The sequence below is a fragment of the Populus nigra genome, chromosome 3, assembly GCF_951802175.1.
Source record: "Populus nigra chromosome 3, ddPopNigr1.1, whole genome shotgun sequence".
Classification (NCBI taxonomy): domain Eukaryota; kingdom Viridiplantae; phylum Streptophyta; class Magnoliopsida; order Malpighiales; family Salicaceae; genus Populus; species Populus nigra.
The window spans coordinates 26,110,624-26,134,379 of NC_084854.1; the positions used below are offsets into that span (position 1 = coordinate 26,110,624).

Below are 23,756 nucleotides of genomic sequence, written 5' to 3' on the forward strand. Positions count from 1 at the left end.
TGGGATTTTTTTTTAACACTAGGTTATACATCATTAGACCAATACAATTTAAGTATGACAAATGTCATTTAAGTATATTCATATTTTCCATTATTATTATATGAAAATTTTAATGTTCCTTTTAAAAAATATATTCAGATTTTTTTTTTATTTTTTTTATTCAATAATTTTATTTTTTAATAGGAAGTAAAGAGGAAAATTTTATATCATTCACAATTTAACTAAATATTTTTGGACAACTTTAATGTACTTGGAAGAGGAAAAAATACATACCAAAAAGAAAATCCCTAGTTTTCCTATAAATATAATTAAATTTTAAAGTATAGGTTTATAAGGAAAAAAATGAAGCACGTATGTTATTTGTGAAATTGTTGTGTGAACAGATTTGTTTTTCTCTATTAGTCGATAAATATTAATATCCATGTTTATAAAGAGAAAAAAGAATAAAAAAGGGGTGACTTATTTGAAAAATTGATGTGTAAAAAGATTTTTTCCTATCCTGATAGGACATACCCTCATTTTTAGACATAAAAGTCTTTTAATTAATATTTCTATTTTGTAAGAACCAATAAAAGAATAATTAATTTATCATTATTTTAATTTTCATAATTTAATCTAATATAATAGCAACCAATCAAAAAAATATTTTTCATAATTTAATTAATACGAGTCAGTCAAAATGATTTTATTGATGGACATAATGAGAATACATTTGAACACTCAAAAACTTATTCGAGAATATATTTCAAGACTCAAAAACGTTTTCTAATATATATATATATAGACTAATTAAGGACCTTTTTTATTTTAATAAATTTATATTTGTCAAACATGTATGATTTTCTAGTTTTCCTAGATATGTTTTTTTAAGAATAATTAAAAGTAAAAGATGAAAATTATTAGAAAACTATTTGGTGAAAGTAATTTAAACCCGACCGGATCTCTGATTAAGAAAAAGTAACTCCAATGTAATTTATTATTTCAAACTATTTTTTGGCTTATTTCAAAACAAAATACTAGGCTTGGCTTCTTAAATGAATTACTTAATTTAATTTTTTTTTTGGTTATATTTTACAAGTCGTGGCATATCTCCATTGCTTGAAACTGACATTTTTTAGTTTTCTTTAATTAAGTTAATTTTGGCTAATTTCAAAACAAAATACTAGGTTAATTTTTTTTTAATTTTGTATTTAGTTATCTTTAATTAAGTTAATTTTGGATTGTGGGGAACTATGCTGATTATGTGCGGATTTATTTTGGAAATTTTATGTTGTTATATGCCCTAGTCATCAACGATGGATACGCTTCGAATATTGATGTTACTCAGTCTCTTTCTGCAAACTATCCTCGCCATTTTTGGTCGTCGGCGGAAGTGCTGTACTGGATTCTGGCTTCGTTCTGTTGTTTGGTTAGCATACTTGTCAGCAGACTTGATGGCAACTTTATCATTGGGTATCCTAGTTCGCAGCCTAACCAACTGTGCAAATCCTAACATGATTCCTGTATTTTGGGCTCCAATCCTTCTTCTTCATCTTGGTGGCCCTGAAACTATTACGGCTTATTCATTGGCAGACAATGAATTATGGCTAAGGCGCCTTCTTGAGCTAGTAATCCAAGCTGGTGTGGCTTCTTATGTCCTGTTCAAGTTATGGAGCAAGAACACAATCATATTTGTAGCCATTCCCATCTTTGTTTCAGGAATTATTAAGTATGGGGAGAGGATTTGGGCTTTGACGTTAGAAACCTTAGAGGATTTTAGAAGCGAAGATATATCATCCAGCAGCAGCAGTGCATATGAGGTCAGAATTGTTCGTGAAGCTCGTCTTTTGTTCAAAGCGTTCCAGAAGCTGTCCACAAATTTTCTAGTCTTCGATTTTGATCAAACCAAGACCTATGAATTGGTTTCTAAGAAAAATGCGGAAGAAGCCTTCCAGTTGATAGAAATAGAGCTGGGATTCCTGTATGATCGGCTTTATTCTAAGGTGACAGAGATTTCTTGGCTACGCGTCATTCTCCACTCTATCACCTGCTTATCCTCTATTTCTGCATTAGTCGTCTTCTCAATAATGACAACGAGAAAGAACGTCTATTCAAAAAAGGATACGATGATATCTTACTTGCTGCTGGTTGGAGCTGTCTTGCTTGACTGTTATTCTATCACTGTGCTTCTCTTGTCCGACTGGGCTGTGATTTGGTTTACTAGTAGTAAAGTAGTGGGCGATTTTCTGTATCGAATCAATTGTCTTTCTCCGTTACTATCATTTTGCAGGGAGCGGAAAAGATGGTCAAGATCTATGGGACAACACAACTTAACAAGTGCTCAATCAAACAAGCCATTGAACGAGCTTCGTGAGCAGTACTTCGCAGGGAAATGGAGCATTCATAGCCGGGTTGATGTGGACGAGGTTTTAAAAGAATTGATCTTTCAACAAGTCATGGATAAACGTACAAGGTACGGTCCTGATACCAGTAATTTCCTTGAGCTATTGGAAGAGAGAGGTTACAATTCGCTTCTAAGCAAGTGTTGTTTACATAAACTGGGATGGAGCGTGACTGATGTAGAATTCACTCAAAGCCTCCTCATTTGGCACGTTGCTACTCGTGTTTGTTACATTGACGATTATCAGAAAAATGGTTTTGCCAAGGAACGAAATTGCGTAATGAGCAGCAGATCATTATCCAATTACATGCTGTATCTCCTGGTTTATCGTCCAGCTATGTTAGCGACAGAGCTCAGCGGAACAAGCTATGCAGAAACTACCTTTCATTTGCGTCGTCTCCTTCGCACGAAAACAAAAGAAAAAATGGAGGGAAACAGTACCTTAGACGAATTGGATGCGTTATCGGTTCAGGAAGTGGATGCTTTTTTCAATAAATTGCTTTTAGATCCACCTGCCATGTTAAATGAAATTAAACGTACATACGAAGGAGGAATGTCAGCCCTGCTAGATGGTTTCGTGCTTGCTATGTCATTGCAGTCATTGGAAACACATGATGGTTGGCCAAATGAAAAGAAATGGGAAATGATAAGTGAAGTGTGGGTGGAAATGCTGATGTATGCTGCAAGTCATTGTGGATGGAAGCAGCATGCTGATGCACTTGCTCGAGGTGGGGAGCTACTCACTCATGTCTGTCTTCTCATGTCACATCTAGGTTTAAGTAAGCAATGTCCACCTGCACTAAGTGACCAAGTAGATGCTCGGGCTAAAAGGCTTGGTGATCTGTCTCGACGTCATTGGGTCTGTGAGATTCCCCTTGCTTAGCTAGTTTATAGTCCTCCTGGGGTTTAGCTTTATTTTGTTGTTTTGATGTATTGTAACTTTTCCTCATTTCCGCTGCTTGGTCATTAGAAACATTGCTTGTTCTTAGTCTTTTCAACCTTTCGTTGTCTTGTTTTCTTGGAATCTTTTGTTAACAACACAGGAAAAATAAACAAATCGTCAAACACTAATTTTACTCTCTCGAGGCGGATCTTTTCCAGTTTCCCTTACCAAATGTGGTTACCTATTCCATATGAATTGATGTGAGCGTGTGATAATTGGATGATTCTTAGTAGTCATGTGCGGGTCTGCCATAAATAAATGAGGATTTACCCCAAACAAAATGTATAGATGGCTTAGCAAATGTACTTTGGACTAATAAAACAGTTTTGTGCTCAAGAAGAGGTCTGGTCATGCCATACCAAAGTAATGGTTAAGAAAGACAATAACTTTTGATTTGACCGTTGAATCATATTTAAATTTTTACAAGAGTTTTCTTACGTTGTTTTCCCTATTAAAGCCATTACAACGCTGCATGGACTGTTGAATTTTTAGATATTGAAAATCTCACTCAAACCCCCTGATTTTGGTTGTTATTGTGATTTTGGTTGTTATTTTTTAATTTCTTACTTCTTTCAAATTTTATTTTTATTTTTGTTTCCTAGTTGAGGTAAGGGCTCTAACTTATTTAAGTCTTCGCAAACCTCCTAAGAAGGTAATCTCAAGTATTTTAGAGAAAATAAACCCGCAAATTTGGGGTTCATATTTGCAACTCTTTTTGCTTATAAAAAAAATTATATGTTCTTTGTTTGTTGTTGTCTTTAGTTTTGTTTGCATTATGAGTGTTGTTAAAAGCATGTAGATTGACTAAAGAACAAGCCCTATATTAGTCGAGAAATACAAAAAACTCAAAGCAAGTTTAAAAACGAACACCCATAGAACAACATATGCCATTAGTGTAGTGGTTGATATGGTCACTGGCCGATCAACGATTTGATACCGGGAATTCAAGTATTTGTGAATTAGTACGATGTGTTATATTTACATTAATATAAACATTTTAAATATAAAACAATATGTAATCTCAAGTGATTTGCAATAATCATTTATAAGAAATAATAACTTTATATAGGGTAAGATTAAAATATTGATGTCATTATATTATTAGATTTGATAAAATATTAATAAGAATTCATTAACTTCAACTTTAATCATTAACTGGTATCAACATTTTATAGATATTCTATGATATTGATTATTAGATAAGTTATCCTAAATTTGACCATGAAAACCTCCCCTTAAACTCTAACGACCAACAAAATGTTTGTTGCACTCTAAAAAGTGACCCAAAACAATGAAAAGATAGAAAATTTTCATAGAGACAAAAAGAGGGATGAAGAGAAACAAAGAGAGTTTCTGCAGAACAGAGGAAGAAGAAAAAGCTCTTGTATTATATTCTTCTTATTATATTTCTAACACTATTACATTTCTTTTATATCAACTATGGTTAGAAGCTTGTTTACGTTATCTAACCACCAGTAACAGATTTTCTTAACCGTCTAACAATACTAACAATATTCTAATCATTTTATTCTCTAATCTCTTGACATGTGGCAGGACTAGGTCCTTTGATATCTTGACATTCCCCCTCAGTCGCAGGCTTGGAGGAGCCAAGCATAAGATTGGAACAGTGACGCTAAAATAAAGGAGTGGAAAGACCTTTAGTGAGGATATCAGCAAACTAGTCTGCAGAAGAGACATATTGGACCAACAAATCACCTTTGAGAACACATTCTCTAACAAAATGATAATCAATCTGGAGATGCTTTATTCTGGAATGGAATACTGGATTGGAAGCAAGGGAAATAACATAGATATTGTCACAATGGATTAACGGAGGAATATGTAAGGGAATGTGAATGTCACAGAGTAGTTGGCGAATCCAGGCAAGTTCTGCAGCAGCAATCGCTAGAGCTCGATACTCAGCCTCAATAGAGGATCGAGAGACAGTATGTTGATTCTTAGAAGCCCAAGAAATAGGACTGGATCCGAGGTAAACAATAAAACCCGAGACAGATCGTTTGTCATTTGGATCACCAGCCCAGTCAGCATCACTATAAGCCTGCAGATTAAGAAGACCAGGCTGAAAATGAAGTCCAAAGTCAAGGGTACCTTTAAGATACCGCAAGATTCTTTTTACTGCTATAACATGAGAGTTCATAGGATTATGCATGAATTGACAAGCTTGGCTCATGGAGAAGGCAATATCAGGCCTTGTGAAAGTGAGATACTGCAAAACTCCAATTATACTCCTGTATTGTTGTGGATGAGAGTAGGGTTGGCCATCATCCTTGAGCAGATGATGATGAGGAAGACAAGGAGTATCACATGGTTTGGAATTTTGTAAATCAACCCTGGCAAGTAAGTCCTTGATATAGCTAGTTTGAGACACAAACAAACCAGAAGAGAGATAAGAAATTTGCAGCCCCAAAAAATAATTCAACTGGCCTAAATCCTTCATATCAAATTCTTGAGTCAAGGCGTCAATAACAGATGTAAGAAGAGAGGAATGACTGCCGGTAAGAATGATATCATCTATATAGAGTAGCAAGACCACAACACCAAAAGAAGAGTGTTGGACAAATAGAGAAGGATCAACAAGAGAAGCTTGAAACCCCAAACTTGGTAAAAAACTAGTAAATCGTTCATTCCAGGTACATGAACTTGTTTAAGACCATACAAAGACTTTCTTAGTCTGCAAACAAAGTCAGAAGGATGAAGCTTGCTCATAAAGCCTTGGGGTTGAGTCATATAAACCTCCTTGTGAAGAATACCATGTAGAAAGGCATTGGTAACATCAAGTTGCCTTAAAGACCAGTTAAACTAAGCTGCAGGGGCAATGATAAAATGAACAGTAGTAGGTTTCACTACAGGACTGGAAGTTTCATTATAGTCAATACCTTCGTCTTGACTGAAGCCCTTTGCCACCAATCGAGCCTTATGTCTAGCTATAGAACCATCTACATTCTTCTTGATTCTGTAAACCCATTTACAGCCTATAACATTCTTAGCAGGTGGTAGAGGCACCAAGTCCCAAGTGCCTTGTGCATAAAGAGCATCAATTTCCTCCCGCATAGCAGATTGTCATTCAATAATTATAGAAGCAGCCTTGAAGGAACTGGGTTGAACCTGAGAGAGATCAACAGACAGTATAGAGGCAGAGTAAGCCTTCCTTTTAGAAATACCATTATTAGACTTGGTTGTCATGGGATGAAGATTCGTAGGTGAAAGAGGCAAAACCACACAAAGATTCTCAGGTTGGAAGTCAAGATCAACAGGGAGAGGAGACTGTGTAGTGGAGTTCAAAACTGGTAGAGTCTGAGAGGAGGGACTAGGAGTCAGTTCATATAAAGAGGCAGATGCTTGAGAAAGGAATGAGGAGGAAGAAAAAATAGGCAAAACAGTGTGATGTAGAAGAGTAGATGGTGAAGAGGGAGAAGGAGAAGTAGATGTTGCAGCCATGTAGGTGTAAGGAAACACAAATTCATCAAAGATAACATGTCGAGTCATAAAGAATCGATTGGTTTGAAGAGAAATACAGATATACCCTTTATACTGACCCGCATACCCCAGAAAAATGCAAGTGGAAGTTTTTGGTTGAAGTTTGTGAGTATTGTAGGGCTTGAGTAAAGGAAGTCGTTCCCTCTCTCTTTCTCTACTTTAAATTCTTGATTTTTCACCTTACAATTATTTTTTTTCACTCTTGTGCTTGGTAAGGGGAACATGCAAAGGATTTCTGTTTTGAAATTGAAATGGGGGAAGGGTTGTTCTCTATGGTTTCCACCAGCTTTATGGAGAAGAAAAGTCTCTATCTTACTCTCTCACATGTATTTATATCTTTTTCTAATTGGGACTAGGCTTTGTTTGGCTATTATCTTATTAATTCCTAGTATTTCATCCTCTCTTTTTATACACTTTAATCCTCTGTCTTGTAATTTTTTTATTTACACACTTTAATAGTTAGATTGACTTCTTAATTTATTTACTTATTCTAAACTTACTCCATAATTATTAATTTTTTTTCTAATTAATTTCAACTTAGGGTTTACACACACACTTTTCTCAAAGTTTTAGTTTGGAACAAGAGAGGGTGATTTCTTCTTGTTTTGGATATTTTCTGCTCAAGAATAAGGTTTTATTTCAGCTGTAAGAGAATTGATAGTCATGGTGATACAACAGCTAGCTTGCATAAGTTTTAACTTGTGAGAGTAAAAGATTTATTCTATTTTTCTGATTAAGAACGAACTATGATTTTAATGCTAGAGTATATATTCAAATTCATTATGTTACATCATGACTACGAATAAAACACAATTTGGTGGGACATAATTGAAGCAAAACCCAGGTTGTTCTCAGGGTTCTCAAGCATCCACTTCAGGTTCTTCACTAATTATTTTTCTGGCTAAGAACAAGCTATGATTTCAGTTTTCTGGTTAATCATCAATTCTTTTATATATGATCATAGCTAAGGAATGATTATTAGATTGAAACTTCTTTTGGAATCCATAAAGTATATGCATTGGAAAAGGAAAAACAGTATCGTATCATTAATTCCATCAATTTTCAGATAAAAATTGACGAAAAGGATTGATTGATAAATTAGGCAATCTCAAGAAGTTGATTGATTGTGGTAAAAAAAGGCTTCGATGATAAATCAAAGTAAAATCATTACAAACTTTCCATACTAAGTTTTTTTAAAATAAACTCATGTGTTAAATTTTAAATGATTGACTTGCCATAAAGAAAGTAATTTGTATACAATTTTGTATGAAAAATTTGTTTGTATAACATTACTTCTAATTAACACAAAAAAAACCTCAAGAGAATCTTGAAAAAGAAACCTCAATAGAGGAAATAGAAATTAACAGCAAAAAACATAACACAAAATGAATGTTTTACTTCACTTTACTAATTAGATGTACGTATGAAGAATTTCTTCCGAAACAGAAAGTGTGACCATGATAATCACGGGTTAACTAGAAGCCTGCAGCATAAAGTTTTGCCTTGTGACAAGATAAAGTAAATTATTCTGAAAGAACATTAACATTTCCTCTCTTTTGTAACTTGTAAGTAATCATCATCGTTCTACAGGAGTTCAATATCAAATTTTTTTACCCGTGACGTTTTGAGAAATTATGCCAAAGTAAGGTATCTATATACTAATTCATAACACAAATTTTCTGGAACCAGCACTTGTAAAACAGCTCAGTTCACTGCATATTATAATTAAGCTGCCTAGTACCAACTAATAATGCTCTTGCACAATCTCCAGGTATGGTTTTTGGCTATTATCGAGAAGATATATTGATATAAAACCCAAAAAGAGAAATACAGAAAATTAAAGCCAGGCAACCAAGTCCTCTTGGTTTAGCTTGTGAATACAGAAATTAATTTATTCTATATATTCACCTTTAATGTGTACGTTAAATCTTTCATAAAGTTGTGTATAGCTTGTGATGAGAGTAAATTATTTATTCTATTCCTTTTGTGCAGTATAAAAAACGTTTAACATTTTTGCTTTGTGAGAGGAATTTCATTTTCAAGTTCATAGTGTTGCACAATCTCCATAAATAAATCACTATCTCTATTATCAAAAAAAAAATCACTATCTCAATAAATAAAACACAAATTTGTCGCAGTACTAGGATTGGGACCGCAACTAAAGCTGGTTACACAGCAGCGTGGTCGGCAGAGATTTACTTCAACAGACTTTGGGGCTGCAAGTTCTGAGTGAATGTATGTATATATGCTTTTGTTTATGCATTAATTTTTATATTAATGTTGTTTGAGTGATGCTATTTTATTAAGTTTTTCTGTAGAAAGGTTGGGTTAAAAATGAAAAAACAATTTACAGATAAAAAATTAATGAATCAGTTTGTACCTCAATTTGAGCACGTCGTGAACACTATCAAGATATATTGTTCCTTCATATCTGTATATTAAGGCAATAGGTCTTTGACCTTGTGGTGGAAAAAAAATAAATATTAGAAAACAATGAATTTAGATTTAATAGATATGAGATCCTAAATCTTACCAATGACAAGTAGTTCATGTTGTTGAAACTTCATTATACTATGTCATATGTCTATGCGAATTTTGTTTGATTCTAGGGATATATATAGACACACACACCAATGTAATGCAATGTAATGCTGGCAAAAGCTATGTATGACAACATGAATAGCAGCTAAAGACTTAAAAGATTTAATTAGCGAAGAGGGTTAAAGATTTGAACCAACCACGACTGAAATCCAATGCAAATACCCATTGAAATGGGCCCTATCAGGTTGAAACCATTCAGTCCCAAAAATAGATGCAAATACTAACCAAACTGGGCTGTGACAGACTAGGACCAACCAGGCCTGAAAACTTAGTCAAATACCCACTAGAATGTGTTTAATCAGTTGAGAAATGTTTTGATATTTTAAAAAATAAGTTTTGAAAACTAGAAAATTGTAAAAAACACTTTTAGTAATTAATTGAAGTTATTTTCTTGAAGATGTGTGTTTTTTTGCATTTGATATTCGAATTTTTCACTTTAAAAATAATGAGTTAATATGATTCATCTAATTTTTATGTCCTTTTATTTCACATACTCTGTGTACAATTCACATTCTCTTATTCGAATGAGTACTAATAGGAATTATAGCAGGTGGTGATTCTAATGATAGTTACATTTTTTTTTTATGACTGATGATAGTTATTTAATTTGGTTTCAAATGGGAGATGGGACAAGGTGGAAGGGACAAGGGTAAAATGGTTGTGGGAAATGGTAATTAGTAGTTAAATTAGTTGTAATTATCAAGGGACAATAGATGGTATTGATGTGGTAAGACGTTAATTCTAAATGTTATGTTGGAAGCCAGAGAGTGATACTATTTTCATATATATTAGGGGTTCATCAACCCTTTCCTTTTATTCATTATATTTTAATTCTTTAACTACAGAAAAAACTAGGAGGTTATATATATATATATATATATATATATATATATATATATATATATATATATATAACAACTATCGAAGTATAAATAAAAAATATTGTAATAAAAAATAGAGAGAGAAAATTAGAGAGATCAATTTTTAGCTGTATATTTTGTGTTTATTGTTTTTTCTTGGCTCAAATGAAAGATTATCTTATAAGCTTTTATTTAAGATATATATTGAATATATATTTTCTTTACATATGATATTGAAAAACAAACATAGGAGAGATCAATCCTTCCAAAGTTTTTTGAAGTTATTTAAGATTTATAATATTATATAAGTTGAATTATGGTGTAAAATGGTAATTTCTTGATAAAATTATAAAATCATGATATCTAATTTGTATTTAAAAAAAAAAGGAGAGCAATGAAACGTGAATATTTGTTGAATACATGTTCTTAAAGTTTTTGTTGTTTCCTTATTTATAATAACTACTTTTTTGTTTAATATTTCTTATCAATTTACTATTAATTCACTAATTAATAATAAAAAATATGAAGTCCATATATTTATTATAAAAATCCTAAAAAATGATTAAGTTAATAGTTTTTGGTATCAGTTTAGAATTTCGGTATTGAACGGATGAAATAGTAATACTTAGAAATAAACATAACTTGAATTAAGATGTTGGGTAGTAATTTGCACAAATTATGCATCGCGGCTTGGCTGGATGACCAAAAATTTAGATTCAGAGGCAGAGACGTTCTTAAATTCATATGGCTAGGGTTCGCCTCCCTCTCCAATAACTAACTACCCTAATGACCACTGAACAACAGTAGGGAAAAGGAAAAAAAATGGTAATTTTTTATTTTCTCAAGTTCGTTTTGATCAAATTGTTTGGAACTATGCTGACTTATTTTTGAAAAATGTGTTTTCTAGGGACGCGTCGTCAAAGATTAATTTATCCCATTTGTCTCAAGATATTGTAGATGTATGGAATGAGTGGCAGATGCGGTCACTAATGTTACTCAGTCTCTTTCTGCAAATCTTCCTCTCCATTTTTGGAAAACGACGGAAGTTCTCTACTGCACGCTGGCTTGGGCCTTCTCTTTGGCTAGCATACTTGTCAGCAGATTGGGTGGCAACTTTTTCATTGGGTATCCTTTCTCGCAGCGAAGCCGACTATAAAAATCCGAACTTGATTCCAGTATTTTGGGCTCCAATCCTTCTTGTTCACCTTGGTGGCCCTGGAACTATTACTGCTTATTCAGTGGATCGAGTCAACATATTATTCCTAAGTCGCCTTCTTCAGCTAGTAACCCAAGTTGGTGTGGCTTGTTATGTCTTGTTCCGGTTATGGAGCCAGAATGCCATCACGTCGGTAGTAATTCCCATCTTGATTTCAGGAATTATCAAGTATGGTGAAAGGATTTGGGTTTTATTGAGAAGCCACGAAGACAATAATGTTAAAGTTTTTAATCTTGTGTTTGATTGTGTTTATTTGATGATTTGTAGGTTGATTGTTGATTTGAGTAGTAGGAGAAAAAGGTTTGCATAGAAGGTTGAAGAATGGAGAGAGTTGCAGAAAAAAGTAATTCTTGTATATATTTTCCACACACAACATGCTTGACAAAATGCCCCTTATAAACTGATTTGGGGAGAACACACGTATTGTGTGATCTTTTACAGCCTTTAACAGCTAGGCCTACAGAAAAGCATTTAATTACTTTTTCTTTTCTTAGTTAGTTACAAATAACTAAAATGCAACTAACTAATCATTACATAACAACTTTCTTCAGCTTCTTCTTTTCCTCCTTCTTTACTGTCAACTTTTCCCTTCAATCTTCTGCATTTGCTTATTTGTAAATCCAGCTCAGCAACTTAATTACCAACAGCCTCTCCTAAGTTGCTGACTGGTTTAACCCCAAGAGTCAGTCTTAGATAGTTGAATCTGTCTTTAGGTAGAGCCTTGGTGAATATATCAGCCAACTGGTCCTCACCCCTACAGAATTGCATGTTGATCAACCCTTCTTTCAAAGATTCCCTGATAAAGTGATATCTCATGTTTATGTGTCTTGTTTTCTGATGGAAAACATGATTTTTGACCATCGATATTGCTGACATGTTGTCACAATACAATGGAGTTGCCTCAGCCTGCATCTCTCCAAAATCTTCAAGCACAAACCTAAGCCAAATGGCTTGTGCCGTGGCTTCAGAAGCTGAGACATACTCAGCTTCTGCTGTTGACAGAGCCACTGTGCTCTGTTTTACAGAAGCCCAAGAGAACACACCACTTCCAAAGCTAAAAGCATAGCCTGAGGTACTCCTGCTATCATCCTCACTGCCCCCCCAATCAGCATCACAATAACCGATTAGAGTAGCTGATTTGCCTCTTGTGTACTCAATCCCATAGTCTAAGGTACCTTGAACATATCTCAATACCCTTCTAGCAATCCCCATATGTTTCTTTGTAGGGCAACTCATGAATCTTGATAGTAAGCTTGCTGAATACATTAGGTCTGGCCTTGTTGTTGTCAAATACAGCAAGCTTCCCACTATCCTTCTATACAACCCTTCATCTGCAGGTTCACTGCCATCTTGCTTTTTTAATTTTTCACCCACGGTTAGAGGAATTGCAACTGGATTGCAGTCCTCAAGTCCGAACTTAGTAAGTAGAGACTTAGCATACTTACTTTGGTGAATAAAAACTCCTTGATTAGTCTGCAATACACCAATCCCTAGAAAGTGATGAAGAAGCCCTAGGTCTGACATTTCATACCTTTGCATCATCTCCCTCTTAAACTCAGTCATCATCCTTTCACTACTTCCAGTATACACTATATCATCAACATATATTGAGATAATGATCTGGCCTCCTTCACTATCACTTCTGGTGTACAAAGTTGCTTCACTTGCACTCCTTTCAAATTTGCAACTTGTAAGATAAGCATCGATTTCACTATACCAGGCTCTAGGGGCTTGTTTAAGTCCATATAGAGCCTTGTATAGTTTATACACCTTGTGGCTGGACCCCTTCACTTCAAACCCCTCGAGTTGCTCCACATACACCTCATCGTCAAGCATTCCATTTAGAAATGCTGACTTAACATCTAGTTGGAATAATTTCCAACCCTTTTGAGCTGCCAACGCAATGAGAGTCCTTATAGCATCCAATCTTGCTACTGGAGCAAAAGTCTCATTGTAATCCACCCCTGGTTTTTGAGCATATCCCTTGGCTACAAGTCTAGCCTTATGCTTGTGTATTGACCCATCAAGATTGAGCTTTGTCTTGAAGACCCATTTCACACCTATCACAGGCGCATCAGAAGGTCTGTCAATCAGCTCCCAGGTATGATTCTTCTCTATCATCTCTAATTCAGTTCTCATTGCATCCTGCCAGTCTTTACTCTTTGCTGCTTCTTGATAATTTTCTAGTTCAATGAAGCTCATGTGACATCTATTATAAATGTTTTCAATGCTCCTTAACTTCACTGGAGTTGAACTAGGTGATGATCCTTGACTGATATTCTCAACTGATTCTGTCACTGAACCATTTGCAGGTGAGCTTAACTGATCAATGCCATCATAATTCTGTGCAGCATCTACATTTGTTTCTTCTACTTCACTCTCTTCTTTGTTGCATTCAAACCTTAGTTGTTGTGTGACTGATTCCATGTGATTTTCAGTCCAATTCCAGAACCTGCTCTCATAAAAAACAACACTTCTTGACAGCACTATCTTCTTTGAATCCAGAATATACACCCGATATCCTTTCTCACAACTTCCATAACCCATAAACACTCCCTTCTCTGCCTTACTGTCCAGTTTCTGTCTTAATGCTGCTGGAATGAGTGTGTAACATACACACCCAAACACCCTTAAGTGTTTAATTCCAGGCTTCCTTCTCGTGAAGGCTTCAAATGGTGTCTTACCCTCCACAGCTGATGTAACACACCTATTTTGAAGATACACAGCAGTATTCACTGCCTCTCCCCAGAATTCAGTGGGTATTCCTTTCTCAATCAACATTGATCTTGCCATTTCTCCTATGGTCCTATTTCTCCTCTCAGCCACTCCATTCTGCTGAGGAGAATATGCTACTGTGAGCTGCCTCTCCACACCCAGACTTGCACAATAATTCTGAAATTCATAGGAGGTATATTCTCCTCCTCTATCACTTCTCAATTTTTTTAGAGAGTAGCCACTTTGTGTCTCAACAAGTATTTTAAATTTCTTGAAAACACTTAATGTGTCAGATTTATTTCGGAGGAAATATACCCAACACATTCTAGAGTAGTCATCAATAAAGGTAAGAAAGTACCTATTCCCACCAATTGATTCTGCCTGCATTGGTCCACAGAGGTCAGTATGCACAAGTTCCAGTGGATGTTTGGCTCTCCATGCTTCCCCTTGATCAAATTTCTCTCGGTGATGCTTCCCTTTTACATAGCCTTCACACACATTCCTTGAATCTGCTATCACAGGTAAGCCATACACAATCTCTTCCTGTTTCATCTTCTTCATACTTGCAAAATTTAAATGGCCAAGCCTTCTATGCCATGTCCAAGAATCTTCATTAACTGATGCTTTTATAGCTGCAGGAGTTAAAGATTCCAGTGCAAGGGGAAAACATCTATTCCCCTTCATTATTACTTTTACAAGCACATTCTCTAGTTTCTCATCATCAAATATTACTGCCTTATTGCCCCCAAACAAGATGTAGTAACCATGTTCCATCATTTGACCTACACTAAGTAGATTCTCATCCAAACCTGGGACTAGCAGCACCTCATTTATGTATCTTCTGCCCTTTTTGGTTTCAACAACTAATGTTCCTTTTCTAGTGGATTGAACCAAATCTCCTGAACCCATTTTCACCTTGCAAGTGATACTTCTATCAACATCAATTAAATTCTCCTCTTGAGAGGTCATATGATTACTACATGCATTATCAATGAACCACACATCTTCATTCTTTATGCTGGCAGCATGACATGCATAAAACATAGTGCTTGTGCACACATCTTCCTCCTTTGCACTATTAGCTAGCTGCTTGTTGCTGTCACAGTCTTTGGAATAATGTCCAAACCGACTGCATTTCCCACACTTAGGCTTCCCCTTATATCTACATATTCCGAAATGAAATTTTTGACATACAGAACATTGAGGCTTTGTGTTTGTTTGATTACCTCCACCTCTGTGTTGTGAACTGCTGCTGCTACTTCCAGTTCTGTTATTCCAGTTTGTGTTGTGACTGAAATTGTGATGATTATTCACATTTCTTCCTTGAGACCAGCCCACATGCCTTTGATCATGTCCCTGCCATCTTGGACTAGATCTCCCCTGCATAGCCTTGTTTGCAGCATGATTATAGCCCATTTTGAGACTACTAAATGCCTTTTCAGTCCTTGTAATCTTATCTTGTTCATCATGCAGGTCTTCCCTCTTGTCAAATACTTTGACAGAGGCTATAACTTCTTCCACCTTCAGCACATCAAGGTCCCTTGTCTCTTTAATGATAGAGACAATGGACTTGTATCTCCTATTTAAACTCATTAAGAGCTTCTGCACAATCCTAATCTCATGTACATCTTCTCCTAGAGATTTCAGACTGTTTATAGCTTCAAAAAACTTAGAAAGATAGTGTTCTAAGCCTTCTCCTTCTGACATTCTCATGTATTCAAACTCTGCCCTCACAGCTTGCAATTTCACAGACCTCACTTTCTTATCACCTCTATACTCTTTTTTCAGCACATTCCATGCTCCTTGTGCAGTATTCTCATTCCTTATTCTAGGAAAAAGTTCATCAGTCAAGGCTCCTTGGATGAGGCTCAATGCCTTGGCATTTCTTATTTTGTTTTCTCTGAAAACAGCTTCTTCAGCTATGCTGCTCTTAGTTTCACCATCTTTGCTCTCGGTTTCATCATTCTTCTTATCTTCTTTCTTAGATTCTTCTTCTTTCACACTTGAACCTGATTTCATGCCAAACTCAACTACATCCCATAGATCAAATGCTATGAGGATTGTCTCCATCTTTAATGCCCAAAAGTCATAGTTTACACCGTTGAACTGAGGTGTTCGTAAATCTCCACTGGACACCATCTTTTCTGGAATTTTGTGTTTTCAGTCCCTTGTTGATCAAGTTACTGCTCTGATACCATGTTAAAGTTTTTAATCTTGTGTTTGATTGTGTTTATTTGATGATTTGTAGGTTGATTGTTGATTTGGGTAGTAGGAGAAAAAGGTTTGCACAGAAGGTTGAAGAATGGAGAGAGTTGCAGAAAAAGGTAATTCTTGTATATATTTTCCACACACAACATGCTTTACAAAATGCCCCTTATAAACTGATTTGGAGAGAACACACGTATTGTGTGATCTTTTACAGCCTTTAACAGCTAGGCCTATAGAAAAGCATTTAATTACTTTTTCTTTTCTTAGTTAGTTACAAATAACTAAAATGCAACTAACTAATCATTACATAACAACTTTCTTCAGCTTCTTCTTTTCCTCCTTCTTTACTGTCAACTTTTCCCTTCAATTTTCTGCATTTGTTTATTTGTAAATCCAGCTCAGTGGTGAAAGGATTTGGGTTTTATTGAGAAGCCACGAAGACAATAATGGGTCGCAGCAACCTGGTACGAAAGTGTCTTCCATCCACGGTGCTGAACTTTTCAACAACAATCGTATAAGTGAGGTCGGATTTCTTCAAGATGCTTATCTTTTGTTCCAAGCGCTCCAGACACTGTTAAACAATTTTGATCTCGTCACTTTTGATCAAAACTTCACCTATGAGTTGGTTTCTGTAAAGAAAGCCGAGGAAGCCTTCCAGTTGATAGAAGTTGAGCTGGGATTCAAGTATGATCGGCTTTATTATAAGGAGATAATGATTTCCAGGCTTCGTATCATTCTCCGCTCTATCACCTTCTTATCCTCTATTTTTGCTTTAGTTTCCTTCTCGTCAAAGAGCAAAGGCGTCTATTCGATAAACGATAGGATTATTTCTTACGTGTTGCTGATTGGAGTTGTCTGCCTAGAAAGTTACTCTATTATTGTGCATCTCTTGTCCGACTGGGGTATGATTTGGCTTAGCAGAAGTGAAATAGCATATTCTATTGTCTCCCGAATCACTTATCGTTCTTGGGTAGTATCATTTGCAAGAAGAGGAAAAGATGGTCGAGATTAATTGGACAACACAACATGATAAGGGCTCAATCAAACAAACCAGTGAGCAAAATTCTTAAGAAGTACTTTCCAGGGAAATGGAACGTTGATAGCAGGGAGAAGGTGGACAAGGAATTAAAGGAATTGATCTTCAACCAAGTCTTGGATAAACGTTCAAGGTACGATCCTTCTACCGATGATTTCAATGCCCTCGAGAAACTATTGGAAGAGAGAGGTTTAGAGGTGCTTCGACGCAAGTATATTTGCTTTGATAGATTTGGATGGAGTGTAGCTGGTACTGTAGAATTCATTCAGAGCCTCCTCACTTGGCACATCGCTACTCATGTTTGTTTCTCTGATGATTCTCGGAAAAATGCTTTTGACAAGACTCGAAATTGCGTAATGAGCAGCAGATCATTATCTAATTACATGTTGTATCTCCTGGCTAATTGTCCAACTATGTTAGCGACACAGCCAAGCGAAACAAGGCATGCTGATACTAGAATTCATTTGCGTCGTCTCCTTTTCAGGAATACTCGTAAAGATGTGAAGCGCAACATTCCCTTGGATGGATTATCGTTTCACGAAGCTGAAGTGAATGCATTTTTCAAAAAATTGCTTGAAAGTCCGTCTACCATGTTAAAGGAAATTAAAGAACAAGACGAAGGAGAAATGTCAGCCCTACTAGATGGTTGCATGCTTGGTGTGTCATTGCAGTCATTGGAGACACAGGATGGTTGGTCAAATGACAATAAATGGGAAATGATAAGTGAAGTGTGGGTGGACATGTTGATGTATGCTGCAAGTCATTGTAGATGGAAGGAGCATGTCCATGCACTTAGCCAAGGTGGGGAGCTACTCACTCATGTCTGTCTTCTCATGGCACATCTCGGTTTAAGTAAGCAATGTCGACCTCAAGTAAGTGAACAACTAGCTGCTCGGGCTAAAAGGCTTGATGGTATTGTTGGGCCTGAGGTATAGAGTATTATTGTTATTTCTTTGGATTCGTACAGTTAATATTAATGCTTCAATTAGGATGGAACTTTCTCATGTATTATTATATGATGCCTTTTGGCTCTATGCCATTCCTCTTGATCACCTAGTTTAGTGCTTGTTGGGTTTAGCTTCTTCTTCTTTTTTTATGTTCTTTTTTATATATATGAAATACCATAGATTATAATAATCAACAATTAAAGCCAATAAGAACATCGCTAAACATAGAGGAGAATACAAAAAAGTAGATTTTTGCGAAACCCTCTCATACTAAATAATTCTCTAAGCTATAAGAAAGCCACGCAACTAAATCAGCAAGTCTATAATTTCCTTGCTTGGCTAAGTTATCAGCAACATGATTCTTCTCTCTCCAAACATTCTCAAAAAACACAAAAAGAAGGATATTAGAAGCGGTGTATATATCATTGAATTCACCTTCAAATGCCATGGTCACATGATATTTTCACCTTTTTAATCCAAGTAATAACATTGTAAGAATCACACTCTATAATCCATTGATTTGAAGAAGCGTAGCTCTAATCTGTATTCAAAAATAGTGTTTTTTGAATTGCCAGACCTAGCTTTATTGGAGAGCTTATATTACCTGTAGAGCTAGAGAAAACACAAAGAAGTTTCCTTCATGGTCTCTTAGAACTCCACTAATTCTTAATAGTCCTGGATTGTCACTTGTAGAGACGTCAATACTTCATTTCAACATGTATACCTGTAGGGGTGGGAGTCCAACATTTCTTCTCTTTTTATATAATAGTCGAATTTTATTAATAAATACAGAACTTTGTTGAGTATATAAAGTTTTTCCATAAAATATTGAAGGTTTATGATATACAACAAAAGAAAAAAGAATATACTGGATATTAAAAAATAGTTTGCAAAGAAAAATAAATAGCCAAGTAGATGCTCGGGCTAAAAGGCTTAATGATATTCTCGAGACTGTCGTCTCTGGGTATTGAGGTATAGAGTACTATTGGTTTTATTTTATTAGTACTATTATTTTTAATGCTTCAATTCGGATGGGACTTTGTCATCTACTAATGATTTAATAAATCAGTTTATTAAATACTTTAAAAATTTAGCTCATATTACAAAAAAAAATATATATAAAAAAAACATGTTTTTTTTTAATATGTTTTTTAATATATAAAATTTCAAACTTATATGAAAAAAGATTTATTCATTTTGTTTTATTAACGTTAGAATTTCTTTACATAAGGATAATAATTTAAATATACATTAACATCTAGAAAATTACAAAAAGACCTTCCAAAGGTAAAAAATTATTAGGATAACAATTGCTTGGACTCGGACCGTGCTGGAATTTTATGGGTCTCGGGTACACTGGCGGCGCGTTTACTCCACCCGCCACCGCCACTGGCGGCTTGCGGGTTCACGCGCCGCAGCAGGAAAAACAACGCAGCGAGAGGATCTGATCTGCCATTTTTTTCCCCTTTGGTTTCACTTTCTTCTTCTCCTTCACAAGTGGCTGGCGGCTCTGTTGGGTCGAAGATGGAGGTGAGGGTGGCTGGGAGGTTGGTTTGGTGGTCGGTGGAGCCCGATCTGTAGGGAGAAGAAAGCAGAACAGATCGGGGGAAGAGAGTTAGGCCGTGGGTCGGCTTACTGGGGGCTGTCTTGTGGATAAAGATGAAGGAACGAAAAGGCAGATGGGGGTGGTGGTCAGCCCTTTCTGCGTTCCCTTTTTGCGGGGGAGGCGGCCAGTGGTAGGGGTTGGTTTCAAGGGTGAGCGGCGGAAGGGAGAGTGAAGGGAGTGAGGGCTGTCAGGGGAAGGGAGAAGGAAACGCTGCTGTCTGGGAGAGGGCTCTATGGGGTTTAGGTGGAAGACGCTGTGGTTGAAGAGAGAGTGGGTGGGGGGGGATCTGGTTCGGTGATGGAAATGGCGATGCTGGCGTTTGTGGTTCTGGTGGGTGTTCGGGTGAGCGAGGGAAGATCTGGTGAGGGAAGGGGAAGATATGTGAGGGGAAGCTGCTGCGGGGCAGATGAGGTGCAGCGGGGGAGGAAGGAAATGGGAGGTCTCTCTGGTTTTTGTCAAAAGGAAAGGGAAATGAGGGGGCTCTCGGGCTGAAGGTTGAACATGAGGAAATGGGCTGGCTTGGCAAAGGGAGAGGGCTTCCTTGGGCGGCGGCTGGTTTTTGGTAGAGAGAGGGAAAAAAGTGCCGCTCTTTACTTACAAATATCTGAATTTTGATTTTTTTCAAACACGAGTAATATTACCATAGACTTGATGAGGTAAATAATAATTTGAAAAAAATAATATGTTAAAAGTTAAATGTATTCAAAAAAACACTTTTAAATTTTAAATTTTTTTAGACGATATTGAAAATACTAAATACTATAGTTTTGAAATTCAGACCGGTCTAGCAGGTCAATCCAGGATTCGGCTGATTCGGGCCTGGGACCGATTCAAGTCTAAGTAAAAATCCGTAGGAAAATTGGCCCAGTAAAACTCGATCGATCTGGATAAACTCAGCTGAAATCCAATCTCTTTTTTTATATATATATATACATAATTATGAAATGATGTTATTTTAACCTTTGAAAAGGTCAAAACAATGAAGACAAACGATGCAATTGTAGACAAAAAAAAATCTAATTAAAAAAAAAACAATTTCAATCGTATAGCTCCTCTTTACCTTTTATTCTTAATTAAAAGAAAATGCTTATTTGTGGTTGGAAAGCAGATTGACAGGAGAGGAATAAGAGAGGGAAATTGTATTTACTGAGGGAGAAAAAAGACAAAAGGTTGATGGAAGGAAGAGGCTTTGGAGGTTTATTGACCTAGTTATCAAATAAGTTATTGTTGAAGCTTATTGAATTCATCACTGATAAAAAGTTTGGTGGGGATTTTAGATTTTAGGTGTTTGGGTGTTAGAAGAGAGCCCAAGTGAGGATATAAAAGTTGAAAATGGAGGATTGTTAGGGAAAATATAGAGAGGGAAGATGATGTGAGATATCAACCTGCCTTATTTGTGATGAGCCTTCAATGTCCCTTCCTTTCTAGTCATTTTCTTATCATATCAGTCTTGACAAATAGGACTGGTGGTTCTAAATCCAAAGTCTCTAGGTGATTGTTGGGTTTGGGTGGTCGAAATCCACTTTATGAGAAAGGATGAAGGGGGAGGCAAAAAAATTTATTTATTCATGGAAAAGTTGTAATTTTTTTATATGAGTATTTTATTCGTTCAATGAAAAATAATAATAAATTTATAAACAATTAAATAATTTTTTTTTTGATTTTTTTGTTGACCCGGGTCAACCCATCTGACCCGTGACCCCGATTATTAGACTGGGTCGACCACCGAGTTGAGTTTCAAAACTATGCTAAATACGATGCAAATATATCAAGAATATGTTTTTTTTGAGATTTTTGTTGTTTTTGCTATTTTGATTTTTTTAAAAAAAAATTATTAGAAGATTGACTAAAAAAATAAGTAGCAACAATTTTTATGAGCTGTGATAAAAAATTCAAAGGATACTAGTTGGATACTAGTTGTACAATCCTAATAAAAAAAACAATTGTGGTTAGAATTGATGTCAAATTTGATGAAGAACAAGAATAAAATTGGAAGGTAGATAACAATGAAAAAAATATGATTTTCTACTAGTTTTTAATAATAAAGATGAGAAATATAAAAATTATAAAGAATATATAGTCACTCCTCTACAAAAATCAATAAGTTTAACTTCACATTTATCTTTTTTTTTTTTTAGTGAAAGCTCAAGTAGTGGCAACTCATCAAGTCCACCAAAAAAAATGAGAAGCCTTAATTATTTGTACAAGGTAAGTAATTCTCTTGATGATGATGTAAGACTATATTGTTTGAATAAGCTATAGAGGATGAAAGGTAGAGAATTGTTATGGAAGAGAAGATTGTAGTAATTAAGAAAAATGATACATAAAAACCAGTTTCTGGACAAAAAAAAAGTCAATAAGTGTCAAATGAATCTACAAAGAAAAAAATAATATCAAATGAGAAGTGAAGAGATACAAGGCAAGATTAATGAAAAAAACTATAGTCAAAATCAAGGAATTAACTATGATGAAGTATTTTTCCTAATCAGGGGCGGAGCAAGAAAAAAAATTTAGGAGGGCAAGAAAAATTTAGGAGGGGCCAAGAAAAATTTTAGTTAGTTTTATTATATATTTATAAGGGAGGGGTATTTTCTTGTAAGGGCCAGGGCTCCTGCCAGCCCCCCTCCCTCCGCCACTGTTCCTAATTACTAGATTGAAATAGTTACAAATACCACAAAAGAAACCTATAAAAATTTATGTGGATAACTCAATAGTTATTTCTTTAACAAAAGATTCAGTATTCCATGATAGAAGTAAATAATTTGACACATGATTTCATTACTTACAAGATTGCATTAAAATAAAAAAAATTGAAATCAAGTATGTAAAGTTTCAAAACCAAGTTACAAATATTTTTACGAAGTCACTTAAATATGGTGTTTTTGTCAAGACGAGAGATATTCTAGGAGTTATAAAGAAATCAAATTTTAAGAAGAAATGTTAAAAATAAACTATATTTTATTATTTCTAAAAAATACAAAAAAACTAGTCTATTAATTTAATTAAATGAATCAGTTAACAGGTCTATAATAATCGGTTGTGCAAAAGATCCTCGTTGAAATTGTGTAATGAGCAGCAGAAGAGTATCTAATTACATGTTCTATCTCCCGGTTGACCTTCCAACTATGTTAGCGATAGAGCTCAGCAAAACAAGGTATACTGATACGTACGACCATTCATTTGTTTCTTCTCCTTTTCTGGCATGCTCATAAAGAAAGGAAGCACAACATACTACCTCAGATAACTTGGATTCATTGATCGGCAAATGATCTGTTCAGGAAGCTAAAGTGGATGCATTTTTCAATGAATTGCTTCGAAGTCCGTCTACCATGTTAAAGGAAATCGAAAACATAATATTTAACGAAGGTTAAGTATATTAATTTATGTTCAAAACTGAAAACACTATCACATATTAATAATGATAATCATATGGAGAGGCAGCCAAAGAAACATATAGCTTTAGGTAAATCTCAATCTCTCTCAGTCTCTATATATGTATCTGTTTAAAAAAATTCCCAAGTATTGGTTCGAATATTTGAATATAAGAGTAAAAAATTCAGAACAAATCTGCTTAGCCATAAGATGAAACTGGTGGAAAATGATTTTTTGACCCAAGCCATAGCGCTTTTATTCCCTCAAATACAAATGAGGCCTTCCTAGTTTTACCAAATCAAAAACCGGGCCGATAGACTACAAGAGTCTTCTTCAATCGATCTTTCCTTCGAGGTATAATTTTACCTTAGCTT

At 35.3% G+C, this 23,756-nt stretch overlaps 3 protein-coding genes across 3 annotated transcripts; 2 read left to right on the plus strand and 1 right to left on the minus strand.

The window, feature by feature from the left end:
- The first annotated feature begins 1,295 nt into the window (after positions 1–1,295).
- LOC133689495 (uncharacterized) lies at positions 1,296–3,263 on the plus strand. Its single transcript, XM_062109350.1, has one exon. The coding sequence runs from the start codon at positions 1,296–1,298 to the stop codon at positions 3,261–3,263; it is 1,968 nt and encodes a 655-aa protein (XP_061965334.1).
- Positions 3,264–8,858: 5,595 nt separating this feature from the next.
- Positions 8,859–11,808, plus strand: LOC133689496 (uncharacterized). The gene is made up of 2 exons (XM_062109351.1): positions 8,859–9,056; positions 11,190–11,808. Coding segments are annotated over exons 1-2 (621 nt in total). The 5' UTR covers positions 8,859–9,054.
- A 2,895-nt stretch (positions 11,809–14,703) lies between these two features.
- LOC133689497 (uncharacterized) lies at positions 14,704–16,352 on the minus strand. The gene is made up of 2 exons (XM_062109353.1): positions 14,904–16,352; positions 14,704–14,802 (listed from the first exon to the last, which is right to left on the minus strand). The coding sequence occupies exons 1-2, from the start codon at positions 16,350–16,352 to the stop codon at positions 14,704–14,706; spliced, it is 1,548 nt and encodes a 515-aa protein (XP_061965337.1).
- Positions 16,353–23,756: the final 7,404 nt, after the last annotated feature.

Excerpts from the sequence above, each read along its gene's own strand:
- LOC133689495 (XM_062109350.1), top strand. The coding sequence starts at position 1,296 with ATGGATACGCTTCGAATATTGATGTTACTCAGTCTCTTTCTGCAAACT.
- LOC133689497 (XM_062109353.1), bottom strand. The coding sequence starts at position 16,352 with ATGGTGTCCAGTGGAGATTTACGAACACCTCAGTTCAACGGTGTAAAC. Across the intron at positions 14,803-14,903 it reads TAGAGAATGTGCTTGTAAAA|AAGGCTTGGCCATTTAAATT; the intron begins GTAATAATGAAG and ends GACATGGCATAG.